The sequence below is a fragment of the Urocitellus parryii genome, chromosome 5, assembly GCF_045843805.1.
Source record: "Urocitellus parryii isolate mUroPar1 chromosome 5, mUroPar1.hap1, whole genome shotgun sequence".
NCBI classification, from domain to species: domain Eukaryota; kingdom Metazoa; phylum Chordata; class Mammalia; order Rodentia; family Sciuridae; genus Urocitellus; species Urocitellus parryii.
In genome coordinates, this window is record NC_135535.1 from 187,436,973 (window position 1) to 187,457,945 (window position 20,973).

General features: G+C 36.4%; 1 protein-coding gene across 1 annotated transcript in view; it reads left to right on the plus strand.

The window, feature by feature from the left end:
* The first annotated feature begins 723 nt into the window (after positions 1-723).
* Slk (STE20 like kinase) overlaps positions 724-20,973 on the plus strand; it is a 59,868-nt gene continuing 39,618 nt past the window's right edge. The window contains exon 1 of the mRNA XM_026401118.2: positions 724-1,455. Coding sequence (XP_026256903.2) covers positions 1,306-1,455 — 150 coding nt within the window. The 5' untranslated portion in view covers positions 724-1,305. The remainder of the gene's footprint in view (positions 1,456-20,973) is intronic.

Consider the following 20,973-nt stretch of genomic DNA (forward strand, 5'->3'; position numbering starts at 1 on the left):
CCAGCAGATCAGGAAGCAAGGGCCTTGGTTCAGATGGAGTCACCAAAGGCGGCACCAGGTTTATGGCTGTGGAGGTGGCTGAGAGGTTAGGTCACCTTCAAGGGAGTGTCGCAGTCATCACTCTCCAATAGTGCTAAACAGTTTTTGTCTGTCTTACTTGCACACTGAAATAACAGAAAGAACGAAGCTTTTGCTGGTGCAGGCACCATGGGTTCCCTCGCCACAACCTGGGACTTTTAGGATCTTCATTTCACAATGAGGAAACAGGCGTGTAGAGGTTACCTGCCCAAGGTTACAGACCCCTGGCTCCAGAGCCAAAGCTCACAGCCACCACGTGTCTGCTCCTCTCACAGTATTTTGCGACATAAAGAGTGAAAAAGTCAACTTTTGGGCCCAACCTGGACAGCTTAGCTTTTTCGCTTTACAGCTTCCCCCAGATCCTGAATGGAGGCAACAAACTAAAGCACAATCAACCGGGTCATGCCCGCAGGGGCTGCTCCACAAAGCCGGGACTGATTTGGATTTGAGGCTTGGCTGGGAACCAGGGTCGGGGACTGAAGAGCTTAAGCGCCCACCACTAACCAAGTGTCGGGAGTCTGTAAGCCGCTGGGGCCGCAAGCCAGTGGGACCTAACGCGCGTGCGCGGGGCCAGAGGGGACGCCCCCACCCCTCACGAGCGCGCGCGGGCGCGGCCGGGAGCGCGCGGGCGCGCTGCGGAGTCGGCGTCGGCGTCCGCGCGCGCTCCAGGACGAGGCTGTGTGGGCTCCAGAGAGAGCGAGGCGGCGGCTGTGCCCCAGACCTGAGGGGACGCACGGGCCTCGCGTCGCAGGAGCTGACCGCTGTGGAGGAGACTCTGACCCCGGGCGGGAGAGCTCGGCTTGTCGACGGCCAGTCTCGGAGGCGCCGGCCGCTTCCCTGGTCCGGGGTGGCCGCCGCCCCTTGAGACTCGCCGTGACACGGGCCTCAGTCTCGGCGACCGCGGGGGTCCGGGCCGCTCCGACCCGTCGGGCCGGGGCGGTGGGACGAGCGTTCGGGCAGGTGCAGCCCCCGAGGGCCGGCGGGGGTGAGGCGACGACCCGCGCGGCTCGCGGCCGGGCTCTCCGGAGCGGCCGCCTGCCCGCGCCCCCCCACGGCGGGCGGGAGCCGAGTCCCGCCCCGCCTTCTTGGGACCGCCCGGCCCCAGCAGCCAGAGACCCCGCGCCCGCCGCCGACCGCCGGGCTCGCGCGGGAGAGCTGGGAGGAGAAACTTTGCCTTTTATTGTTGTTTCTAGTCCTTAAGTGCAAGGACCTCTGTTCGGAGGAAAAATGTCCTTCTTCAATTTCCGTAAGATCTTCAAGTTGGGGAGCGAGAAGAAGAAGAAGCAGTACGAACATGTGAAGAGGGACCTGAACCCCGAGGAGTTTTGGGAAATTATAGGAGAACTGGGCGACGGAGCCTTTGGGAAAGTGTACAAGGTAAGAGGGAGAAAACGGGAAGTTGCACTTGGGAGATGAAACTGCCACTAGCCCGGAGTGGCGCGAGGACTTCTCGCTCTCCCAGTCCCTTTCCTGTCTCTTGCCCCGTCCTTTGGCTTTGTAATTTGCGTTGGAACTTTATTTAGCTTATCATCCAAGCAGTAGCTTAAACAGTTGGTCTGAACACAGTGGGGCTTGAATATAGTTTAGAGTGATTGCTGAGGTTGCAGGGTTGTTCAGTCTACTCTGTCAAACTTGAGATTAATGTTCTTTAATTTATGGGAGGGGTCGGGTTGTGGCCCTCAAATATTTTAAAATCGGAAACTCATTACACCTTTCAGTGTATGTTTGTGTAACAACTGCACGTGCATGCGTGCTGTACTAAAACGGTTTCTTTTTTGGAGATCAGGGCATATATTTGATAGTATCTATTGCTAAAACATAACCCGTCTCTTAGGATCAGAACAAAGTGATTGCCACTTGTAGTCAGTTCTTGAGTTAGCTGCTTGGACCTCATACTATAAAATGGAATGAAGTTTCTGGTAAAAAATTTCCAGAATAAAATTTGCATCTGGTACTAGTTTTTAAATATAATACGCATTGACTAGAAGTTGATACCAGCACTTGAGAAGTTAAAAAAAAAAAAGCACTCTACATATGTGTGTTTATTTATTTCAGTGGAGGGGTTTGGCATTTCAACCTGAAGGCATTAATGTGAACTGTTTACAGTCTCCTAAGGAGCATATGAATGATGTCATAGGAATATTTTCATCCTGAAGGGTGAGGTTTTTATGAGACACAGTTTAGGGGAAGAACCCACCGGGTTGCCTAGAAATGAAAACAGTAAATAACTTATACAGAACTTTGCAGTTTTTAAACTGTTTCACATAATTTGGCCCCCATACAAATCCTGGAAAGTAGGCAGGTAGTGTCCACATTTCATGGGTGAGTATCCTGATAGTAAGAAATTGTTCACAGTCACAGTCATTTGTAGTGTTTTTTTTTTTTTTAACTTTATTACCTATAGGTAAAAGTGATAGCCTTTTCCTTATTGCTAAGCACTGTTAGACTTCTGCTTTGCCATGCCTTGAATACATCTTGTTAGAACCTCAGTCTTCACTCTTTACCCAGCCTGAATATCCACTCCTTTCTGTATGCTTTCAAAACATGACTACTATAGCACTTGTCACATAGTTAATATGTTCAGGTTTCTATAATAAAATTAGGGGTCAAAGTTATACATTTGGGTGCATCCATTGCCTTAGCACATGCATTTCACTTTGTATTTGTTGAAATGAAAGAATATGTAACCTATGTGTGAATGCTATTGAAAGCTGGCAAAGTGAACTTCAGTGTTTGGGAGGTAGAGTATGGTAATAGCAAGAGCTTAGGGTATAATATGCATGATGGGAAGGAAGGACTTCTAGTGTGGTGGGAAGGTTATTTCTGGTAGTTAAGAGTAATGTTTTGGTGCTGGTGGTCCCAAGCTAGCTTTGTGGTCTTGGAAAAAGCATTTAACTTCTTTAGACTTCATAATCTTAGCTGTAAAATCAAAGATTTTCCTAAGTGTTTTTTTAAGATCCCTTCTATTAAGATTCTGTGAGTATGCAGTTAACTAGGAAAGACCGAAATAAACCTTCAAGACATCTGGAATCTTGTAGAGAAGGTGCTAGGTGATCATAGGCAGTTTTCATGGTGTACAGTATGTTTTATTGAATATAAACAGTATAGTATTAAGAGCATGGACTCTGAAGGGGAATATTTCTCGACTCCCTTTCTGAGTAGCAGTCTATATGACCTTGGGCAAATTACTTATTCTGTACCTGACTTTCCTCATCAGTAAGGCCTACTCAGTATGTGAGGATTAGAGGAACACTAGAAAGGGTTCAGTAAATTATACAAATTACTGTTACTACATTTAGAACTCAAAAAATCAAAATACCTGGATAGGACAGAAAAATAGACTAAGAAGACTATAAGCCATTTTCTTGGTTTCCATGGTACAGGCAGATTGTGTTGTTTCAGGTGTAGGTGACTTTCAGCAAAGTTAATGTCTCTTCTTATAGTGAGACATCAGTTGAAAAATTTCTGAAAAATTAGTGACTTAATCCTTGCAGCTAAAACTGTAAAACTGTGGCCAGGGTAATTTCTGTGGGCTTGATTATGTTTTAGTACAATACTTCAAATACTTTGCAATTTTTTTTTTTTAATTTCACTACTTTGTTTTTGAGGAGCCAGGATATTCTTTTTTTTTTTTTTAAAGAAAAATTTTAAATTTAAACTTATCAGACCTTTTCGGCCCTTTTTTCCTAAAAGTTTTTGTTTTTCAAGATTTCCAGAAATTGTAAATTTATATGAGAGAAATTGTAAATTTTCAAGCCTTAATATTTTATGTAGTAGAGTGCAGTAGAAAATGATTTCTAAACCTGATCTAGCTATTATTTACTTATGGAAATAGTAACTGTTAACAAATATTAAATTGTAACTTGGAAATCATGTTGTGTGTTTAGTTTATCTGAATGGTCTTTCCATCATATAGTTAGTTCAGCTATATCAAGCTTTGTATAACTCTAATAAAGTTATTTCCTGTCCTGAAAAATCTTCACTATTTTAAATATATTTTTTTCTCTGGTATCGGGGATTGAACCCAAAGGTGCTTAACCACTGAGCCACATCCCTAACCCTTTTTAATATCTTATTTAGAGAGTTGCTTAGAGCCTCAGTAGGTTGCTGAGGCTGGCTTTGAACTTGTTATCCTCCTGCTTCAGTCTCCTGAGCTGCTGGGATTATTGGTGTGGGCTGTTACACCTGGCTATTTTCTCTTATTAAGATGTTATTGATATAAAATGAAGGTATATAATATTCTTTACAATACTTTCTCTTTGGATTTTTGTTTTATTTTTTTTTATTTTTTTATTTTATTTTTTTTTAAAGAGAGAGTGAGAGAGGAGAGAGAGAGAGAGAGAGAGAGAGAGAGAGAGAGAGAGAGAGAATTTTTTAATATTTATTTTTTAGTTCTCGGCGGACACAACATCTTTGTTGGTATGTGGTGCTGAGGATCGAACCCGGGCCGCATGTCGCCTGAGCCACATTCCCAGCCCCATGGATTTTTGTTTTATTAACAGGAAAAAAAACAAAATAACAAAATTGTTTACTGAATTACATTTCTAGAAAGCTGTTTTATTTGTGAAACCAATTGAAGCTGACATGTGGTTGTGTGCTGGATGATTCTTTTTGACAAATAATAGGTGTATGCCTTTAAAAACTAGCGAAACATTTATTTATTTATTTAGTTAGTTAGATAGTTAGTTAATTAATTAATTAATTTTTTGTACCAGGGATTAAACCTAGAGGTTCTTTACCACTGAGCCACATCCACAGACGTTTTTATTTTTTATTTGAGATAGAGCCTCACTAAGTTGTTGAGGCTGGCCTTGAACTTGCCATCTTCCTGCATCAGCCTCTCAAGCTGCTGGGATTACAGGAGTGTGCCACTGCACCTGGCTGAAACATTTAATCTTTGTAATGAAAAGTATAGAAACATTTGTACATTTAGCAAATAATTTTGTGATTTTATATTAATGACATTAGGGTCAAGGGATTCAGCTAACACCCCAGATTCCCTCCTGCCTCCTTTCTGAATCTGATCCCTTCTCCCTAAAGGAAACCACTATCCTATCTTTAAGTTATTCATTTGTTTGCTTTCCTTTATTGCTTACTACCTAGGTGTCTACCCCTAAATATTATAAATTTAGTTTTGTATGCACTTGAACTTTGTAAGAATGGGATCATATTAAGTGTATTTGGTTGTGTCTTGTCTCTTTCAAAATCAGTATTACATTTGTTACATTCATCTTTATTATCACTTAAAGCTATGGTTAGTTCCTTTTCATTGCTGCATAGTATCCCATTATGTGATTATATCATCAATTATTTATCATTATACTGTTTATGGGCATATTAGTTGTTTTCAGTTTTTGGCTATTACACACAATGGTGCATGTAATGCTTGAGCTTCACTAAGGCATAATCCAAGAGTGGAATTGTTGGGTTTATAGAGCAGTGTAGCTTTAATTTTACTAGATGATGCCAAACTGATTATACAAGTTTATTTCCCTCTGGTAGTGTATGAGAATGTCCTTGCTCTGCATTCTCACCAATGTTTGGTATTGTCGGAATTTTTAGTTGTGACAATCTGATGATGTGTTTTTATTTACCTTTCTCTGATAATGAATAAGTAATTCTTTTTGTATGTTTATTGGTAGCTTGAGATTCTTTTCTGTTCTTTTTTTGTTCATTTTTCTATTGATAACCTTTTTTTGTTTATTTTTGTGTATACATACACACTCAGATATGTATATTTTGAGTTTTGACCACTTGCTGGTTATTGTTATTGCAAACATATTCTCATTCTGTAACTTGTTCTCATTTTCATTATAGTGTCTTCCTTTTAATAGAATTCTTGATTTTAATGTAGTTCTGTTTATCAGTGGTTTTTATGTTACATATAAGGCATTATTTCCTAACCCAAGTTCATGAAGATAATTTCCTGGTTCACCTTTAAAAAGCTTTTTATTTAAGCTGGGCTTGGTGGCGCAAGCCTGTAATCCTAGTGGTTGGGAAGGCTGAGGCAGGCGAACAAGAGTTCAAAGCCAGCCTTAGCAAAAGTGAGGCACTAAGCAATTCAGTGAGACCCTGTCTCTAAATAAAACACGAAATAAGGCTAGGGGTGTGGCTCAGTGCCCCGAGTTCAATCCCTGGTACCTCTAGCCCTAAAAAAAGAAAGCTTTTTATTTAATTTGTTCTTTTTAGGTATATATGATAGTAGAGTATATTTTGATATGTTATACATACATGGACTATAACTTCCCATTCCTGTTGTTGTACATGATGTGGAGTTACACTGGTCGTGTATTCATATATGAATACAGGAAAGTTATGTCTGACATTCTATTGTCTTTTCTATTCCCATTCCCCCTCCTTTCTCTTCATTTCCCTTTGTCTAATCCAGTGAGCTTCTATTCTTCCCTTCCCCCACATTATTGTATGTTAGCATCCACGAGAGAGAGAGAGAGAGAGAGAGAGAGAGAGAGAGAGAGAGAGAGAGAACGAACATTTGGCCTTTGGTTCAAAAAGCTTTTTGATTTTGCCTTTATCAGGTAGGTCTACTGTTCACCTAGAATACATTTTTGTTTATGGTGTAGGTTAGGGGTCCAATTTTATTTTTTACCCCATATGCACACCCAATTGTCCCAGAATTAATAATGAGTGGGGATGGGGTAGGGTTTCTCCTTACTACTCTGCTGTAACATTTGTCTGTTCCTGCAATTTTTAATCTCTTTGTCAGACTATTTGTGTATTCCTGTACCAGTATCTAACTATCTTAATTAGGAAAGCATTAAAATAAATCTCTTGCTATAGTAAGACAACTTCTTGTTTTTATTCTTCAATAGTGTGTAGTATATTCTTGGGTCTTAGCAAACTTCATTGTACATTTTAGATTTAGCTTGGTGAAGTTCCACATAGTGTGCTTTTTTTTTTTTTGGAAGTATTTTATTGAATTTATAAATCAAATTTTGGAAAACTAATATTTTTGTGATACTGAATCTTCCCATCTGTGCATATGTTTTGTCAGTATTTAGATCTTTTTAGTCTTTCTCAATAATAGGTCATAATTTTTTTCCCTGGAAATCTAGGGATCACAAACTACTTCAAGGGTATCTTTGTTTGTTTTTTAAATACTTTTATTTTGTGTATTTATTTTTTATGTGGTGCTGGGGATTGAACCCAGAGCCTCACGTATGTGAGGCAAGTGCTCTGCCACTGAGCCACAACCCCAGCCTCATATCTTTGTTTTTCCTATTAGAGTTTCCTTCTTGTTTTTATTGTGTGCAACTTTTAGTAGCTTAGAAAGGATCCATGAAAAGTGCACTTTTAAAGGTCTTGCCTATCTGAATATGTTTTTATTATAATGCCATACTTGATATATAAGATTCTAGTTCAAAAATATGCTTTTTTTAGAATTTTTAAGACTTTGTTCCATTCTTTGCTTTTTTGCTTCCAGTGTTGCTATTGAAAATATGATGCCATTTTGTTTCCTGATTCTTTGTGATCTTTTTCTCTTGATGGCTTTTAACTTTTTTCTTTTATTCCCTGTTTGTGGTGATATGATTTAATGTACATCTCCCCTCACCCCTTTTTAATTTGCTGGTTTCTTGGTAAGTCCTTTAAGCTCAAAAACTTAGTCCTTTAGTTCTGTGACATTTTCCTGTATTATTTATTTGACAATTTCTGCCCCTCCCAGCCCCCAGTTAAAAGCTCTCACCATGGTCTTAGATTCTCCATGTTTCCAAATTCAGTCAGCACTTACTATCTTACTTGGTCTCTTAGGAAAGTTAAATTTGAGACACTTGGCTTTTTTTTTTTTTTTTTCCCCTTTAAAAAGCTCATCTTTTTACTTTTAGGGCTCTGTACTCTTGATTTTCCTTCAACTTCTCTGTCTAGTTGGACTCCTTTGTTAGCTTCTCTTCTTTCTTAAGTGTTGGTATTCTATAGGGCTTTTTTTTTTTTTTTTCTTATGAGAACCCTTCTTTTCCCATAGCTTTAATTACCTTTAACTATAATTTATGTCTCTACCCAAAGACCTCCTTTTTGAACTATAGATTCGCATATCCAGCTATCAATTAGAAATTTCCACTTGGTTGTCTCATAGATACCTTAAACAAGTCTAGAACATGAACTAATTCAATTCATGGGGTCAGCCCCCAATTTGTTCCTGTGTTCCCATTTAGGGATTACCATCTCCATCTACCACCTGCATAGGTAGAGACCAGTGATCATTTTTAATACCTCCTACTGCCTTACACACCAAATGCAATCAAACTCTGAATCTAAATCTAGAATTAATTTTTCCTCCTTTCTTGTTTCACTGTCACTATACTAGTCAAAACTGCTGTTCTCTCTTACATAGACCATTGTGATTCTTATTGGGCTTGATATAAATGTAATCATACCTGTGTTCTTTTGAGTTAAGCTCTTTTGTATTAGAGAGATGCATCCATTTTGTTGGATGTAGTAGTCATTTGATGGTTGTCCTCATTCTGTAGTATTCTTCTGTTGGTAGGCATGTTTTTTAGTTTTTGTGTATTAAAAATAATATAGCCGGACACTTAGTACATACCTGTAATCCCAGTGACTCAGGAGGCTAAAGCAGGAGAATTCAAGTGGGAGGCTAGCCTTGGCAATTTAATGAGACTCTTGTCTCAAATTAAAAAAAGGGGGATCAGGGATGTAGCTCAGTAGTAAAGTGCCCTTGTGTTTATTACCCAGTGCTGGGAGAAGAAAAGAGGGAAAGACTTGTTAATATTCTCACACATTTGTTTTGGTGCATATATGCATTCATTTCTGTTGGATATACACCTAGAAAAGGATTTTCTAGATTATACAGTTTATGTATTTCAACTTTAGAAGACACTGCCTGTCTCCCAAAGTGGTTATACTAGTTTGTGTTCCCTTCAGTAGGATATGGGAGTGTTTTCATCCATTTTCTATTGCTCTAACTGTATACCATAGACTGGATAACTTATAAAGAATGGAAGTTTTTGTTGGCTTATGGTTCTGGAACCTGAATCATCTAAGAGCATAATGCCAACATCTGCTCAATATCTGATGAGGGCCTTCTTGTTGCATCATAGTATGATGAGGGATTATCACATGGTGAGACAGCAAGCATGCCAGGGAGAATTTGCTTTTATATGAAAACCACTCTTTTAATAAGTCTTAATCTATAAATGGATTAGTGGAGGGCTTTACCCTCATGATCCAGTTACCTTTCAAAGTCCCAACTTCAAATACCATTAATATATGAATTTGGAGATTAAGTTTCTAAAACATGAAATTTGGGGGACATGTTCAAAACATATTTTTCCCAGTTACCCTAATATCCTCACTCACATTTGTTATTGTTATTAATATTATACTGAATATTTTGCATTAGCCATTATGTTGAGCGTAAGTGGTTGGTTTTATTTACATTTCCTGATGACCCATGAAATTGAGTGTCTCTAATATTTGTGAAATTTCTTATTGAGTCATTTGCCCATTTTAAAAAGTGGCTTTATTGAGCTGGGTATAGTGGCCCATGCCTATAATCCCAGCAACTTGGGAGGTTGAGGAGGAGGAGGATCTCAATTTGAGACAAGCTTCGGGTAACTTAGACCCTGTGTCAAAATTAAAAAAAATAATAAACATAAAAAGGGCAGGGAGTGTAGCTTAGTAGTAGAATGCTTGCCTGCAAAGGCATGTAATGAGGCCCTGGGTTCAAATCCCAGGACAGAAAAAAGTAGCTTTATTGACATATAATTTATAAACTACAAAATTCACCCATTTATGAGTTTTAATAAATTAGTATATTTTAGTAAATTAGTATGGTATAATATACTCAAGTTTCAGAACCTTCAGTCACCCCCAAGAAGTTTCCTTGTACCCATTTTGTAGTCAGTCCCTGTTCCTATTTGTACTCAGCCTAAGACAACCAACCAACCAGATTTGCTTTTTAACTGTGAAATTTTGCCTTTTCTAGCAATATTAGACCAAAGGAAATATACAATATATATTTTGACCATACTGAGGACTAAATGCAGGACCTCATGCATGCTAGGCAAATGCTCTACCCAATATGTGATCTTATATGTGTGACTTTTCTCATTTAGCATCAGATTTCTTTAAATCTTGGTGCTATGGACATTTAGGACCAGAGAATTCTTTTTTTGTGGAGACCTAAACTGTATATTGTAGGATGTTCAGTAGCATTCTTGTTCTCTACTTGCTAGATGACAGAAGCACCCTCCCTGCACCATGTGACAATCCAGAGTTTCTCTAGATCTTGCCAGATGTCTTCTGGAATGCAGAATCATCTCTAGTTTAACATCATTGGTTGAGTGCAGTATTTGTGGGGTTCATCTTTTGCCCATTAAAAAAATTAGTTATATTTTTTTATTAATGAATTGTAGAACACAAGTCCTTTTTCTGTTATGTGGATCGATTTCATTTATTTAACTCATTTTCTGACTTCTAGAGGTTTTAAAAAATAGAAAATGAATTTATTAAAAAACAACTTCCAGGGGCTGGAGTCGTGGCTCAGTGGTAGAGTGCTTGCTTGGTATGTGTGAGGCACTGGATTCAATCCTCAGCACCATATAAAAATAAATAAATAAAATAAAGGTATTGTGTCTACCTACAACTAAAAAAGGAAAACGAAAAAAGAACTTCCAGGTTTTATGACAAATTGAACAAACACTAATTGTGCTTGCTCTAAAGCCTCACTAAAAATTATTCTCTCTTAAAGTTTTAGTGTGTGTGTAAGAGTGAGTGAGTGTGTGTGTGTGTGTGTGTGTGTGTGTGTGTGTGTAAGTTCTGTATTATCTTGTTAAATTTTGCCTTGATATTTTAAGTTTTCAGTTGCCATTTTTTAAAAATATTTATTTATTTTTAAGTTTTAGGTGGACACAATATCTTTTTTTTTAAATTTATGTGGTGCTGAGGATCGAACCCAGTGCCTCGTGCATGCTAGGCGAGCACTCCACCGCTGAGCCACAACCCCAGCCCCTTCAGTTGCCATTTTGAATGGGATATTTCTTTCATTAGATTTTGCAATTAATGTTTGCATGTAGGAAAGCTATTATTATTTCTGTAGTTTCTTCACCTTATTGAATTATCTTATTTATTTTTCTCTCAACATTCTTTATGAAAATTTCAGTCTTACAGAAAGTTTAAAAGAGTTGTGCACATACATTTCCAGTGCCTAGATTCTATAGTTTTTCATATTTGTTGTATTTGCTTTATTACATGTCTGCCTGTCCATTTATCCACTCATTTCTTGTTTCTGTTTTTCCTTTTGAGGTTTTTTTCCTCTTTCAATTATTTATACTTCTTGTTTCTTTCACTTACATAATTGTGTTGATTCATCTTTCCTGAACAATTTTAAATAATCTGATACTGGAAATGCTATTTAGTGAATTATTTTATAGTGTATTTTCAGCTTTTAAACTTTTTTAGCAGAAGTTTAAACCTTTAAACATTGTTAGCTTTCTGTTTTTAACTAAAGAGTTACTGTTTATATGCTGACAGATATACAGATAAGTGAAATGTTACTGTATTTCCATTTTTTCTTTGTAACTCCATTTTAAGTTTATCCAGATCTTTTCCCAGTTTAGTAACAGAAGCAGTTCATTATTTATTTATTATCTTATTTTGGTACTGAGAGTTGAACTCAGGGACGCTTAACTACTAAGTCACCAGCCCCACTTTTTAAAAATTTAGTTTATATTGAGACAAGGTCTTGCTAATTTGCTGAGGCTGGCCTCAGACTTGTGATCCTTCTGCCTTAGCCTCCCAAGTCAATGGGATTAGAGGTGTGTGCCACCATGCTTGGCTTCCAGTATTTATTCTTATTTTGTCACAGTGGAGTCTCTATGCCAAGGTATACTGCTTTTTGAATTTAAGATGCTGTTGTTGTTACTGAAAATGTTGGATCTTTTTAATAAAAATATTATTTTTTTGTACCGAGAATAAGAATTGTTTTAGAGTTTCAGAACAGATTTTAATGGAAAACACTATTCTGAATCCCAGTGAATAATTTCTTTTTCTTTCCTAATGATGAATCATTTTCAAAAGTAGTGTTCTCCACGTCCCCTTTTTCTCCCTGGGATGCTTTACCACTGAAGTATATTCCAGCTTTTTAAAATTTGATGTTTTGAGACAGAGTCTTGCTAAATTGTCCGGGCTGATCTTGTACTTCTAATCCTCTTGCCTCAACCTCCCACATTGCTGGGATTGTATGAGTGTACCTGTCCCTCTACTAAAAAGACACCTCCCCCACCGGGGATTGAACCAGGGGCGCTTAACCATTGAACCATATCCCTAGCCCTTTTTTTGAATTTTATTCTGAGACAGGATCTCAATAGTTTCTTGGGGCTTCACTATATTGCTGAGGTTGACTTTGAACTTGTAATCATCCTGCCTCAGCCTCCTGAGCTGCTGGGATTATAGGCATGCACCACAATGCCCAGCCACAAAATAGTTTTTAAGTGGGTAATCTTATCTTAAGGTTATTTAAAGAAAAATGTCAAAACCAAGATAGTTGCTTTATATCCCTGTGTTTCTTACTAGCAAGGATAAAATCAATGAGTGTATATATAGAGAATAAAAACAGAATAGTCGTTTCTTATTCTTGTCATTATTTTATAAGATGATTAACTTTTCCAGTTTATCTGATCACACTACTTCCTATAAATTAGTGCTTAAATACTAGTTAATAAGAGTGCTTTTTTTTGGGGTGGGGAGGAAAAGTATTTGAGTCAATCTTTCCTCTTTCCCTTCCTTCTTTAATATCATGACTTCAGAAGGGTAAACAAAGTTAATAAATTTCATTTTTCTTTGTACCTTGTCTTTTTACATCTCAAATTTGAAGAACTATACTAGAAAACAAGATATGTTGTTTTACTTTTGCACTTTAAGCATATCTATTTTATATCTAGGTGTGAGCTTTTTAAAGTCTCGTGAAATTGTAAAGATCTGTGTTGTAGCTTATTAGCATTCAATGACAATTTAATATTATACAGTTTATTTCAGGATATCCTGCCAAAATTTCATAAAGAATGGTCAAGAAACTAACATACCACATCTAGTTTTTGATCTTTAAATTATCTTAATAGAATCGTTATAGTTGCTTGCCTCTTTTTCCTAGTCTCTACCCTGGATGTATGTTAAGTAATATCTTCCTGATTACTAATGAAGTTGAGCTCCTTTTTCACATTTATTGGCTGTTTAGATTTCCTGTTCTCTGAAGTACTTGTTAAAGTCTATAGCCATACCACCCTGAATGGGCCCGATCTCATCTGAAGTACTTGTTAAAGTCTTTTGGATTCTCTTTTTTTTTTCTTAATGATTTATGGAAGTCTTTATAAATTCTACGTACTAATCCATTGTTATTTGTATGATGAGCACATTTTCTTTTGCTTGTGGTTTGTCCTCTCACTGTATGGTTTGTTTTTTTTTTTTGGTATAGACATTTTATATTTTGACATCCAATTTGTTAACTTTTTCTTTTCTTTTTTAAATTTTTTAAAAGTTATTGATGTACCTTTTTATTTTTTTTAATATGTGGTGCTGAGGATCGAACTCAGTGCCTCACACATGCCAGGCAGGTGCTCTGCCACTGAGCACCAGCCCCAGCCCAATTTGTTAACTTTTTCTACATGATTAATACTTAATTTTTTTTTTGTAGTCATAGGTGAACAGAATGCCTTTATTTATTTTTTATGTGGTGCTAAGGATTGAACCCAGTGCCTCACACATGCTGGATAAGCACTTTGCCACTGAGCTACAGCCCCAGCCCTGATTAATGCTTTTTGTCTTGAGAAATTCTTTCCTACCCAAGGGTATGAAGATGTTCTCCTGTATCTGTATAAAGTTTTATAGTGTTGACATCTATACTAGGTCTTAATTAAATTGGTGTTGATTTTTGTTTACAGTGTAAGATAGGGATCCAGTTTTAATTTTTCTGTGTAGATAGCCAGTTGTCCCAATGCCATTTTCTGTGAAGGACCATCCTTTCCTAATTGCTTTGCATTGCCTTCATTCTTTATTAGATGTTTGTCTATGGTATAGTTCTGTGAAAATTTTATTATTTCTTTAGGATAAACTCCTAGAAAGAAATCCAATTATTATGTATGATTACAATACACCAATAAAAAATGTAGAAATTTTTTTTTCTGGGACTAGGGTTGTGGCTCAGAGGTAGAGTGCTTTCCTTGCACGTGTGAGGTCCTGGGTTTGATTCTCAGCACCATATAGAATTCTCTATATTCTAGATATTCATTCTTATCAGGTATCTGATTTGCAAATATTTTGTCTCATTCTGTAGGTTACTTTTTTACATTGTTATTTTCTTTTGCTGTACAAAATTTTTAATTTTCTTTTGTTGTACAAAAATTAAAAATTTTAGTGAAGTTTACTTTGTTTTTTCTTTTGTTGCCTGCGTCACAGCCAATAAGTCATTTCCAAACCCAGAGCTTATGCCTTATGTTTTCCTCAAAGAGTTTTATAGTTTTAGGTCTGAAGTTTAGGCTTATATTTTGTATGTGACATTAGAGTCCATATTCATTCTTTTGCATGTGGATACCAGTTTTCCTGGCATGAGTTGTTGAAAATACTGTCCTTTCCCCAGTGGATGGTCACACCCTTGTCAAAATCATGACCATATATGCCAGGATTTCTTTTAGGCTCTCTACTCCATTCTGTATGTCTGTCTTTGTTGCCAGTACTACATTGTTTTGATTATTTCAACTATATGGTAAGTTTTGAAATTAGGAAGTGTGATTCCTTGAGCTTTGCTCTTCTTAAGATTATTTTCACTATTTGCTGACACTTGAGATTTTATATGAATTTTAGGATAGCTTTCTGCAAAAATATGTTGGAATTTTGATAGGGTTTGCATGCAATTTGTAGGTTGCTTTGGTAGTTATTGAAATTTTAGTAAAATTTAGCAACATGTGATATACTTTTTTATATTTTATTTCTGTTAGTGGTGTTTTGTTTTTATTTTGTTTTTCATCTTTTTGATTAATTCAGAAGTGTTTTATTCTTTTCAATGCTATTATGAATGAAATTGATTTCCTTATACTTAAAAACCATGATTTTTCTTGAATTAATTTCTAAAATGGTACATCTTTGTCTTATTTTTAAATATTAAAAAAATCTCCTGTCTCTTATGTTCTCAGTTTTTTTTCTTTTTCAACTATGTAATCTATGTATTTCTTTTTTTAAAATATTTTTAAGTTGTTGATGGACCTTTATTAAATTAGTTTATTTATTTATATGTGGTGCTGAGAATTGAACCCAGTACTTCACATGTGCTGGAGCTACAACCCCAGCTCCACTAATCTATGTATTTCTTAGGTTATCTATTAATTGTGCTTCTTTCAGCAAATTCATATTGCTGAGTCAGTAAGTCTGAAATAAGTAGGAAATAAGTGGGAAATCTGTGTGATCTGAGAATTGGTAAAGTATTTTGGAAACTGCAGTTAGCCAAAGTTAAATTATTACTGACATCATTTTGTTATTGATTTATCTTGACTAACCAATGACTTATGTTTTAAATAAATAACCAGAACATCAAAATTAAAATAGTGTTTGGGAATATAAAGAGACTGTAAAGCATATTTCTTTTGCATAATTCAGGAAATGACATGAAAATACTTTCTAGAAAAAGAATTTATGTAATATTTTGCAGAAATTTGGAAAGACCTTCATTATTTACAAAATCTGTATTTGCACATTTCCTAACCTCTATACTTAGCAGTGCTTACATTGTATTAGAGCTATGAAAAAATTGTATCTTCTGTATTAGTACATTTTTGCTATTATAGCAGAATATTATAGACCAGATAATTTAAAGAACAGAAGTTAATTTTCTTATAATTCTGGAGGCTGAGAAGTCTAAGATTAAGGGGCTGGCATCTAATGAGGGCCTACTTATATTATCCCTTGCTAGAAGGTGGAAGGACAAGAGAGTAAGAGAAGGATGAACTTGGCCTTTTATAATGGTGCCAATCCTACTCTTCTTTAAAAAAATATTTTTATTAGTTACAGATGGACACAATGCCTTTATTTTATTTATTTTTTATGTGGTACTGAGAATCAAACCCAGTGCCTCACACATGCTAGACAAGTGCTCTACCACTGAGCCACAACCCCAGCCTACTCTTGAGGATGGAACTTTCATGGCTTAATTACCTCCTAAAGGTCCCACTTCATAATGGCAATTAAATTTAAACATAAGTTTTAGAAGGGTCGTTCAAATCATAGTATCCTCAGCACTTTTCCAGCTAAAGTTGAGCAAGTTAACACTTTGCCTTGTTGTGTCAATTGTCAAAAGAGGATCATCAGTGGATGGAGATATTCTGGGATTCTGTAGTATAGAGCAAGAACCTGGGGCCAGTTGGATGAGGTTTGAATCCCAACTCTGGCATATATTATTGAGATGGCATCAGGTCAGTCATATGTCACTCCTGAACTTCATTTCTCTTTTGTAAAAGAAAGAACCTATTAGATTGAATCATTTTTAGTATTTAAGATTATAACCTATGTGAGCTGTGTGTGTATGTGTGTACGCCCCTCCAGATGTACTCATACACATTTTATGTATATATTTTCCCTATGATTTGTGAATACTTATAGCAAATTTATAGAACATAGCTTTCACCAATAATTAACTATGTCTTAAGTGGTGGTTATGGTTGGATGTCCCCCAAAAGCTCACATGTGTGACAATGCAAGAAGATTCAGAGGAGAATGATTGGCTTGTAAGAATCTTAACCCAATCAGTGATTTAATTCCCTGATAGGGATTAACTGAGTGGTAACTGAAAAGGTAGGATGTGGCTGGAGGAGGTGGGAACTGGGGCTTGGCTTTGGGGTATATATTTTGTATCTGGCGAGTGGAGCCTCTCTCTCTGTTTTCTGATCACCATGTGAGCTATTTCCCTCTGCTACACTCTTACATCATGATGTTCTGCCTCACCTTGAGCCCTGAGGAATGGAGCTGGCCTTCTATGGACTAAAACCTCTGAAACTGTGAGCCCTCAAATAAATTTTTCCTCCTCTACAATTGTTCTGGTCAGATCTTTTATTCACAGCAGTGAAATAGCTGACTAAAACAGTGTTGTTTTTTTTTTTTGGGGGGGGGGCATGGTCTAGGGATTGAACCCAGGGCTTTGTACTTAATGGGCAAATGCTCTACCATTTAGCCACCAGCCCTGATAAATAATTTTATTCTTATTTAATATTGACACTTGTTCCTACCAAAATCTTACCAAGATGAGGAAAAGATCACCAGAATTAATGTATAATTTAAAACAGGTAACAACAGTCTTAAAGTATTTGTTTTCTTTATACTGTCATCCCTCTTGTTGTTTAAGTCTTTGGAACTTTGGAAATTTATTATTATCCAAATGCATGGTACTGCTTGTGTCTTAGTTCTCCCATCTGCAATCCTCATAGATTTTAGAAAGATCATGGTAGTTATTAAACGATTTCCTCTCACCTACAAACATAACCCTTCTATTTTCTGCTTTGTGATGCTGCTTCTAAGACTGCGCGTCACATTTCTGCCCTGTCAGCTGCTTACTTTTAAGTTTCACAGATAGAGGGCACTAGAGAGAGGCTGCAAAGAGGAGGAGAAAGAGACTTCATACTTAAAATAATTTGAAAATTTTTTACCCTATTGTTTGCAGAATGCTGAAAATTTAAATTTAGTCTCAAAAAGCATTAAAATAAAATCATTGAATTTTATCTATTTATATACTCATTTATTTTCTCTTTTAGACCTAATCTCCCTATTTACATTGGAATCTCTTCCCTGTGTGCTCCCATTTCCCCATTTCCTTATTTTTCTTGTTATCTTAAGTTTTCCAAAGTGCTAATCCCTGTATACTATTTTATTTGTTGTCCTATCAACTGTTCATTTCCTGTAATTATAAGTGCCATAAGATAAGAGTTATTTTGTCAGCAGCTGAAACAGTGCCTGACATAGAAGGCACATAATATTTGTTGAAAGAATGAATTGAGTGGTATATTTACACAATGGAGTATTACTCAGCCATAAAGAAGAATGAAATTATGGTATTTGCTGGTAAATGGATGGAACTGAAGACCATCATGCTAAGTGAAAAAAGCCAATCCCCCCCAAATCAAAGGCTGAATGCTCTCTCTGATATGTGGATGATATCAGGGAGGGAGCATGGGAATATGAAAAACATCATGAATTGGACATAACTTTTCTATGTTCATAAATGAATATACAATCAGTAAAACTCCACATCATATACAACCACAAGAAAGGGAAGTTATATTCCATGATAGGTCAAATACATTCCACTGTTACGTATAATTAAAAAGAACATTTTAAAAAGAATGAATTGATTTTAGCAGATCAACACTTGATCATACTTCAGTATATTTTTATATTGCATTTTATTCTTTTATTCCTGCAACAGATGTCACTACAGTGTTTTTTTTTTTTTTTTTTTTCTTTTTTTCTTTTTGGTACCTGGGATTGAACTCAGGGGCACTTAACCACTGAGCCACATCCTAGCCCTTTTTGTATTTTATTTAGAGACAGGGTCTTGATGAGTTGCTTAGGGCCTTGCTAAATTGTTGAGGCTAGCTTTGAATTCACCATCCTGTCCTACTTCAGCCATCCAAACTGTTGGGATTACAGACATGGTCCACTGCACCCAGCTCACTAAGGTGTGTTGTCTTTTTGTTTTCCTCGGCCCTGAGCAATGCCTTGAATATAGTAGATGATCCTGATCTGAGGTTTGGTTTGTTTAGTTTTTATATTTTGTTATGATTGAATATCCTCATACTTCTTATTTTACCTCTTATTTTGGTGGGTGGGATAAAGGATACCTTTTAGTTTTCAACCTTGAGATTAAATCATCCATATTAACAGAATCAACCCCAGTGATTATTGAATTGATTGAATTCTTTATTCTTTTTTTAAATGTTCCTTTTGTATTTATTCTACATGTTTTTTTGACTTTCCCTTTAGATTGACTAATAACCTCTTTGGGACTGAAATCATCTCTATTTTTTTTTTCTGATCTTTTAATTTCTGCTGAGAATAATAACAATAAAAATTGTTTAGTTTTTTGGTGCTGGGAATTGATCCAGGGGCTTTCTACCACTGAGCTATATCCCCAGCCCTTTTGATTTTATATTTTTGAGACAAGGTCTTGCTGAGTTGCCAAGGCTAGCTTTAAACTTGCAGTCCTCTTGCTTCAGCCTTCTGAGTTGCTAGGATTACAAGCATGTGTCACATGCCTGGGTCCAGCTGAGAATTTATTAAAATATATTTCTCAGGGCTGGGGTTGTGGCTCAGCGGTAGAGTGTGCGCCTAGCATGGGCAACCAACTACAACTAAAAAATAAATATTAAATTATATTTCTCATTATAAAAATTTATAGCCTTAGAAAATGTAGAATTCTAGAAAGAAAATAAATAAGGATTTAAAAATTACTCATCACCCAGGACATAATCACTATTGAAAAATTTTTACCCACCTTTTTTCAGTGCATAAAACCAGTACAGAAAATTCAGGTAAGATATGCTTTCCTTCAGCTCCTTATTTATTTATGTAAAGTGACCAAGCTGTATTGATCAGTCATGAAAGTAAAAACAGTGATTTTGAATGTTCATGACTAATCTTTAGAAATCTTTTAGCAACTGAAATTATATTTTAAATTAATATCTGGAATTTGTTATTCCATTATTTTATTAATCTTTAGTTATTTCATTAAGTACATGTATATTTTTGGTATCAGGGGTTGAACCCAGGTGTGCTTCACTACTGAACCACATCCCCAGCTGTTTTTATATTTATTTGGAGACAGGGTCTCACTAAATTGCTTAGAGGCTTGCTGATTTGCTGAGGCTGGCTTATGAACTCGGAATCCTCCTGCCTCAGCCTCCCGAGTTGCTGGGATTGCAGGCATGCACCACTGTACCTGGCTTATTTCATTAAATCTTTATTTGTAGCCCAGTGGTAGAGCATGTGCAAGGTCCTGGGTTCTGTCCCCAGAGCAATATAAAAAAAGCAAAATAAATAAATAAAACACTAAAAAAACCCTTTGTCTTATTTGAAGCATTTTCATGCCTTTTGATATTACATAGATGACACTTAAGAATATTTTTAGTCTGTTTATATTTGTTTAAAGATTAGTGTCATACAATAGCAGTGTTTATTTCAGTTTTATTGTTTTAGAGGTCTTTAGAACCAGATTCTTATGAGTAATCAAATTATTTTCAAGCAATAACATAAGAGACATTGTGCTTTTCCACCTTCCTTCTTTCCCTCTCTCCCTCTCTCCTTTCCTTCCTTCCTTCCTCCTTCCCTCCCTGGGGATTGAACTCTGGACATCTCAAAGGTTAAATACATTCATAGCTCCTGGAGGCACTGTACTTTCTAATGTAACTTTTATTTATAACTTATATTAAACCAAATGATACCATTGTTGATATAATATACAGGGCAGTAGAATAAAGAATCTGTTATTAGAACTTTAGAGGTTATGTAGTGTCAGTTGCTTTTTCCCCTTCATCCTATTTCATTTGCAAGTAAAAAATACATCTTTACTGTTTCTTAGGACATCTTAGAGATGCAGACTATATAACATGCAGAAGCAGGATGACTTGTAGCTCCACTCCCAATATTCTTGGTCTTCTACTAGGGCCTATATTTTATAGTATTCTTCTCTAAGGATATGTTCCTTCTGATTTTTTTCTTCCAAAATTAAATTAAAATGGTAAAGAGAAGGGTTCATCTCTAACTGGTTTATTCCATCTGCCTCAGGGGAGGGCGAGTTCTAATTATTGACTCAATTCTAAGTCTCTTTCTGAGGGAGACAAATTTAATGCCATATTTTACCAGTTACAACAGGTCTTTTTTTTTTTTTTA